The sequence below is a fragment of the Nelumbo lutea genome, chromosome 4, assembly GCF_056320005.1.
Source record: "Nelumbo lutea isolate HS-2025 chromosome 4, American lotus-T2T, whole genome shotgun sequence".
NCBI classification, from domain to species: domain Eukaryota; kingdom Viridiplantae; phylum Streptophyta; class Magnoliopsida; order Proteales; family Nelumbonaceae; genus Nelumbo; species Nelumbo lutea.
In genome coordinates this window covers 70768518-70775860 of record NC_142687.1, presented here as the reverse complement: position 1 = coordinate 70775860, position 7343 = coordinate 70768518, and the positions used below count along the sequence as shown (strand labels likewise).

Below are 7343 nucleotides of genomic sequence, written 5' to 3'. Positions count from 1 at the left end.
TGCTGACATGGACCCTCTGTTAAGAAGTATTAACGGTGCAGCAACAGAAGGTGAGTTTTGGAAAATAAAAACTTACTGACATGGTGAATTTTAGACATTTTGAAAAGTTGTGGTGAGTTTAAGAGAAATGTTGAAAACTCATGGTGAATTTTAGACAATTTCCCTAAATAATAAAGTTTATTTAAAAAATATTGAAGTGTGTTTGACGTGTAGACCTACCTCATGTGTCCCCAACCAAGTTACCTAAAAGTATTTCTTTAATCCCTCTCTTATAAAACATCTTCCACTCATAAACCTACTTTAAGGTGATGGTAAATTCATGGTTTTTAAAACCGAATCGGTCAGGGGTCCGATTACTGGTTTGAACGGTCCAACTATTTGACCCGAACGGCCAACCTAATCTAACAAAAAAATCAAAAAATTTAAAAAAAATTAAAAATTTTGAAAAATGGTCAAAACCATTAATAGTCTGGACGGTTTTAACAGTTAACTGGCTGGTTCAGTGGTTTGCTGACCAAAATCAACGTTTTTGGGGAAAAAAGCGAGTTTGGGGGAAAAAAAGAACCATTCAGGTGACCATTTCCCGGTTTGTCCGGTCTGACCGTCCTGTCCGATCCGGTTTTGAAAACCATGGGCAAATTTACCATGTTAAACATGAAAGTGTATACTTTATGAAACATAACTAGTGAAAACTAAATACACTCTAACATCATTGATTGAGATTAAAATTAACATAAAACCGAGATATTAGAGAATGAAAAAAAGGCTCATTATTAAGCATTGACCAATTTCAAAATTAACTCAGTTCGGATAGACTTCCCACCAAACTCCCAAAAAGGGAACATCCCTGGGAAGAATTATTCACTTCCCACCAGAAAAGAGAAAAAAAATGAAAAAAATAATACATTGTACGATTCTCGCTTGCTGTCTCATTATTTGTACATTTATGTGTTAATACATAATATGGGACGTCTTATGTCTCATATTCTCTTCCATTGTGCTGCCTATTGTCAAGTGATTGTTTCATGGCTTAATGGTTCAACCCAAGGGTGACAGGTATTCCAGTTTCTGGCAACCACTCGCTCCCTTGAAGGAGTGGTCCAGCAGTGAAAGGAAGAGCCTCGTCTCTATTGGTGATGACTTTGAAGCCCTTCCATTTGACCCTCTGGTTGGTGTTAGCACCTGGGCCAACGTTGTTATACTCGGCATAGAACAAAGTATCGAGTGCAAAGTTGCCTGCCCATGGCAACCACCCTTCAGGTCTGATTACATCACCAATTGTTGATTCCATGATAACCGTCACTGCATATTCTTTCCATGGGCGGCCCAAGTATGAAGGGATCTTCAACCTTTCGGGAGCAAGCTTCGGTTCTGGCTCGATCTTGCAGTTCTGGAGAACCAAAGCAGAGCTCTCACCCTTCAATTTCTTTCCTTGTGCGGTCACTGTGTTTTGCTGGTTGTCCAGAGGCCTCCTAATGATGATCGTACTATCTTGGATCAATGTGATCGAGTCACCAAATATGAAGTCGATGGTACCAGAAATGGCACAGTTTTTATAGAATTGACGATGGGCCTGAACATACAAGGTGTCTTGGTACCCATCCATTCTACAATTGAAGAAGGCCGCCCTATCGGCTTGGACGCGAAGCGCCACTGCCTGATGCCCTTCAGGACCAGCTGTGTTTTCAAATCCAATCGACTTGCCGATGAATCCATCTCCAATAACAGCTACGAGAGGAATAGAAATTTATGAATAACAAACTTGTTAGAATCAAGTAAAAAGGAACTAAAGAAGAAAGGAATATTAAGTTGATTGGATCCTGCTTACCGAATGAGGCAGTCTGAAATGTTGTGATGCCATCACGGTTGCTCTTGTGTCCAGTGATGATTGTACTGGTTGGCCCATCTCCATACATCAAAATATTAGTCTTCTCTTTTGTGATTGTAATGCACTCGTCGTAGGTCCCGGCTTTCACATATATAACATATCTAGAAGCACTATTCTTGGGATATGCAGCAATTGCTTCAGCAATTGTCTTGTACTGCCCACTACCATCTTTGGCCACCACTGCACTAGGCGCCAGTCGTCCATTGTCTTGCAAAGCTAAAAGCTTACGGTCCGATGGTGCAAACCATGTAGGGTAGCCATCTGCATTTAGATGTCTATGGTGTCCGTGCTGTCCGTGATGTTGGTGCCGAGGCTTGATGTTGAAGCCAACGTTGATATTTAAGGCTTCGAGTATTGAAGACATCTCGCCGATGATGGTGAGGGCGTTGCTGGTAAGCTGAGTGGCATTGAGGAGTCCATTTCTCATTGATCTCTTCACCTCTCGGTGTTCGAATCCATCAATGCATGACTCTTGATAAGACACAACAGCGCTCAACCAATTCTTGAGCTCTGCAGTAAGATCAGCTGCTTTGTGCCTTTCATGGTGACCCACCATGGATATGGCTGATTGGAGCTCGTCGATGGCAAATTGCAACAACTCCTTGCAATCCTCCACTGCCATCTTATCAATGGAGCCGTGGGCGTCTTTAGCAATGACGCCTGACTTTTCCAATACAATTTGCACCTCTCGGGCGGTGACCTCAAAGGCGGCCTTGAGGTAATCATGAGGGGTAGCACTTGCATTGTTGGCTACAGGGGTAAGGGTTTTAATGCAAGAATCCTTGAAATCAGTGGCGGCACAGATTGCGTCGACACTTTTCATTGTCGCTGACATAGCTTTCTTGGCAATGTCTTCGACAGAGAATCCATGATGGCCGGCGGCAGTATCGATGGTGGTACCAACAACAATGAGGAGCGAGATACCAAAGGCTATCAGCTTGTCCATTTCTTTAATTGCCCACTTTCTCTTTCCCGCTCCTTTAACTGACAAATTAAGGTCGAGGCTGAGGAGCTTGTGTGTGTGTGAAGGGTTTATAACATGCATCGTTAATCCCAATTTAGCATAACTACTTAATCAACTACAACCATCAAAGCCCCGTTAAATATGGGGTCATTGACTGAGCACCACTTGTCTTTAACAAAAAGGTTGGGAGACGCTTTCAAATTTCTTATTCAAATTGATTTTAATTTAGATTGTGTTGAACATAAACTTGGTCTTGCTTTGACACCCATGGTGCAAAATATCGAAATGTTATACCCGGTATCAGGCCTATCATATCATATTGTTGGCTTAACGATACACTCTCATAGGGGTCGTATTGGGGTGTGACCTCATTCAAGGGGTAGACCAGCCTTAAATTGACCCCTTTGAACTAGTGTAAAAAAAAAAAAAGGGAAAACAAGATCCGATACAAGCCCATATTGTTAGACAGTGTATGCTCTTAGTTCGAATCAGAATGATGTACATTATGGCATTTAATGTAAATGAATAAAGTACATATTTGATTCATGTTTTTATGGTGTGTTTCTATGAAACACCCTTAAACTGGACACATATGAGACTCATGTTAGTTTAGAATATTCACAGCCGTTCGATGGATCTGGGGAGATTTATTCTGCCAAGGTTAACACTGACGTGCCGCCAAGTTAGTTGGGGTGGCTTGTCTCAACTGCCAGGGTGAGACCTGAGATACATGCAGTGTGGGTTTTCTTGAATCCTTGAACCGGACCAGAATTCCAATATTGCCCTAGACCTTAGAAATAAATGGGCAAAACTGGAATGTTACACTTGACCTCTAGGCTCGATTATGATACTGCACTAGCTGTTGGATTGGGTTGTCTTTGATATGCCAATCAGTGAGATCCTTAGAGGGGGTCAAAACCTGGGTATGTTGAGGTAGTCTGAGAATTCATCTGATTGGATGATCATAGTGACAGGATCAGCCCCTTTGTCGAACAAAGTAAATGATCGGGGATGCACTCTCTGATGGAAAGCAAAACTGTCGGCAGTCAATTTCAACCTTTGAAATTTGTTTTGCAAAATATGTTTATATAGAGATATAAATAAATAAATATATATATATATATACATATTATGGTTTAAAAAATTTGCAAAAGGTTTTAATTCCTGGGATCCATGTAAATAGAGAGTGCAACACTATACCTTATCGCCGAGGGAGAGATCCTCTCTTGTCGAGCAATATTTGATCATTATGGGCTAAGAGGTTAAGTGTAAGACCATTGAGGGTAATACCTGATGGGCTAATCTTGCATCTGCCCATAGTCCTTAGGTTTTTATATGGTGGCTTGACCCAATGACCATTTAGTATAAATGTTGGGCCCATTAAGAGCCTATAGTGATGGACTCAGGGGTTCACTATCTCTTATAGTGAATTCGGCCAGCCCTTGTAACAAAGGCTGGGCTGAACACATGTGACTGATGTGCAGATCAATGATTGGGTCCCACGTAATACATGGATATCCAACTGGGTAGCAGTTTGGAGGGTAAGGGAGCAGATGGACTTAATGGGTCTAAAGCCCAATTCGAACTGGCTTAATGAGATTAATTAAAAAGGGGCAGTTTTGTGATTTAGATCAGCAGATAGGATAAGGGATTATCCCTATCCACTCAGAGAGTCCAGATCCAAATAAAGATTTGGATCAGGAAACTCCTAATTAGATTATGAGGGCTAATCTTTATCTATAGATAAGATAAGGGATTATTAAAAGAATGGTAGGATTCATCTAATGGACGCCATGAAGGGTGCAGAATGGGTGGGCGAATTTCAAAAATTTCCTACCTTCTTCCAACTGGGAATCATATTCCCTAAATTTAGAATATAATATTCAAGGATTATACTTGAATCATAATCAAACCAGATTTGAACCAAAAGGAAACAGAAAGAATTATACCTGATCCGGAGAAATAATATCTCCCAAAGTTGGTGTTCACGCCCAAAGAAGAAACCAAGATCTGCTCCTGCTGAAGATGACAGAGCTGTGGATGGAACGGAACCAGTAAGGTGCATCCTACACACTGGATTCTTCGCAAGAATCCTCTGGAAACCTTGAACACTGAACCTTTTTGGTCTTTCTTGGGAGATTGTTGTCAATAACTGATTTTTGACTTCCTAATACTGCAAAGATCCAATCTTGCAACAGGGAATGGTGGCTACTAGAGGAGGAGAAATCCAAGGACGGAGAGGACTGAACTGTGTCTCTTCTCTCTAGAGTCTGTGAGAGATCAAATCTTAATTCGCAGGAGATATCCCTTGCATACAAACCCAAGTTCAAAATCCGATATTTCTGATAGGGTTTTCTCCTCTTTCTTCTAGATTAAGAAACCTCCTAATTTTTGGGAGTTATCCCAATCTAAATCAGTATTTAGATAGAGGATAATCTTAATCCTATCTATAGATTAAGTTAGCTGACTCCTGATCTTATCAGGAGGTTACCAGATTCAAATTTAATTTGAATTTGGTCTCTTAGAGTAGATAAGGTTAAAGACCCAATCCTTTTACTAACATTAATCTCAGATTCGCCCCATGAATAGGTGATCATATTAGCCTAGTTCGAAATGGGCTTTTGGCCCATTAAGGGTTCATTGTTTAACTAGTTTCCAATCTGCTGCCCAGTTGGGCTTCTTTGTATGGCATGGGACCCAAGCATTGATCTACACACCAGCCACATGGGTTCGGCCCAGCCTTTATTACAAGTCCCAGCCGAATTCACTGAAAGACTCAGTGACCCCCTTGAGCCCATAACAAGGACCCTATGGGCCCAACACTTACATTAAGTGGTCCTTGGGCCAAACCATCTTATAAAAACCCAGGGATTGTGGGTAGGGGCAAGATTAGCCCATTAGGTATTATCCTAAATGGTTTTACACTTAACCTCTCAGCCCTTAATGATCAAGCACTGCCTGACAAGAGAAGACCTCTCCCTCTGCTGCAAGGAACAGTGCCGCACTCTCTACTCACATGGATCACAGGAATTAAAACCTTTTGCAAATCTTTTGAAACCGTACATATACATATATATACATATATAAATATATAAATATATATATTAATTTTGCAAAACAAAATTCCAACGATTGAAATCAACTGCCAGCAGTTTGGTTTCCATCAGAGAGAGTGCATTCCCAATCATTACCATTGTCTGACAAAGGGGCTGATCCTGTCACTATGATCACTCACTTAGATGAATTCTCAAACTGCCACAACATGTCCAGGTTTTGACCCCCACTAAAGATCTCACTGATTGACACATCGAAGACAGCCCGATCAAACACCTAGTGATGTGTCATAATCGAGTCTAGGGGTCAAGTGTAACTTTCTAGTTTTGCCCATCTGTCTCCAAGGTCTAGGGCAATACTGGAAATCTGCTCCAGTTCAAGGGTTCAAGCAATCCCAATCTGCATGTGCCTTGGGTCTTACCCTGATGGCCGAAACAAACCATCCCAACACTTGGTGGCATATCAGTATCAGCCTTGGCAGGATAAATCTCCCTAGACTTATCCAATGGCTGTGAACATTTAAAACTAACATAAGTTTCTATAAGTGTCCAGTTTTAGGGTCTTACATAGAATTATACCAAACAACATGAATCAAACATGTACTTTATTTATTTACACTAAATGTCAAAAGTACATCAAAATGGATTAAAGCTAAGGGCAAACAAAACTGTCTAACAGCTCCCACTTGCACTTAGTGTTAGACAGTTTTGTATGCCCTTACCTTCAATCAAAATTGATGTACTTTATGAATTTATTGTAAATGAATAAAAGTGCATATTTGATTCATGTTCCCTTGGTATGTTTCTGTGTAATACACTTAAACTGGACACTAATTGGGACTTGTGTTAGTTTAGAATGTTCACAGCCAGTGGGTCGGTCTGGGGAGACCTATCCTGACAAGGCTGACACTGTGGGGCCACCAAGTCGGTTGGGGTGGCTTGTCTCAGCTATCGGGGTGAGACCCTAGGCACATACGGTGTGGGATTAATTGAATCTTTGAACTGGACCAGATTTTCAGTATTGCCCTGGACCTTGGAGATTGATGGGCAAAACTGGAAAGTTACACCCGACCCCTAGACTCGATTATGATACTGCACTTGGTGTCGGATCAGGTTGTCTTTGAAGTACCAGTTAGTGAGATCCTTAGCGGGGGTCAAAACCTAGGTATGTTGTGACAATCCGAGAATTCATCTATTGGGTGATCATAGTGACAGGATCAGCCCCTTTGTCGAACAAAGGTAATGATCGGGGATGCGCTCTCACTGTTGGAAACCAAGACTGCCGGCAGCCGATTTCAACCCTTGAGATTTGTTTTGCAAAGTATATTTTATATGAAATATAAAAGTATATATATTATGGTTTCTAAAATGTTTGCAAAAGGTTTTAATTCCCGGGATTCATATTAGTGTAGAGTGCAACACTGTTCCTTGCAACCGA

General features: G+C 41.1%; 1 protein-coding gene across 1 annotated transcript; it reads right to left on the bottom strand.

Annotated features, from left to right (window-relative positions):
* Positions 1–747: 747 nt before the first annotated feature.
* LOC148861027 (pectinesterase/pectinesterase inhibitor-like) lies at positions 748–2898 on the bottom strand. The gene is made up of 2 exons (XM_088984151.1): positions 1829–2898; positions 748–1728 (listed from the first exon to the last, which is right to left on the bottom strand). The coding sequence occupies exons 1-2, from the start codon at positions 2832–2834 to the stop codon at positions 1031–1033; spliced, it is 1704 nt and encodes a 567-aa protein (XP_088840277.1). The 5' UTR covers positions 2835–2898; the 3' UTR covers positions 748–1030.
* Positions 2899–7343: the final 4445 nt, after the last annotated feature.

Excerpts from the sequence above, each read along its gene's own strand:
- LOC148861027 (XM_088984151.1), bottom strand. The coding sequence starts at position 2,834 with ATGGACAAGCTGATAGCCTTTGGTATCTCGCTCCTCATTGTTGTTGGT. Across the intron at positions 1,729-1,828 it reads ATTTCAGACTGCCTCATTCG|CTGTTATTGGAGATGGATTC; the intron begins GTAAGCAGGATC and ends TTCCTCTCGTAG.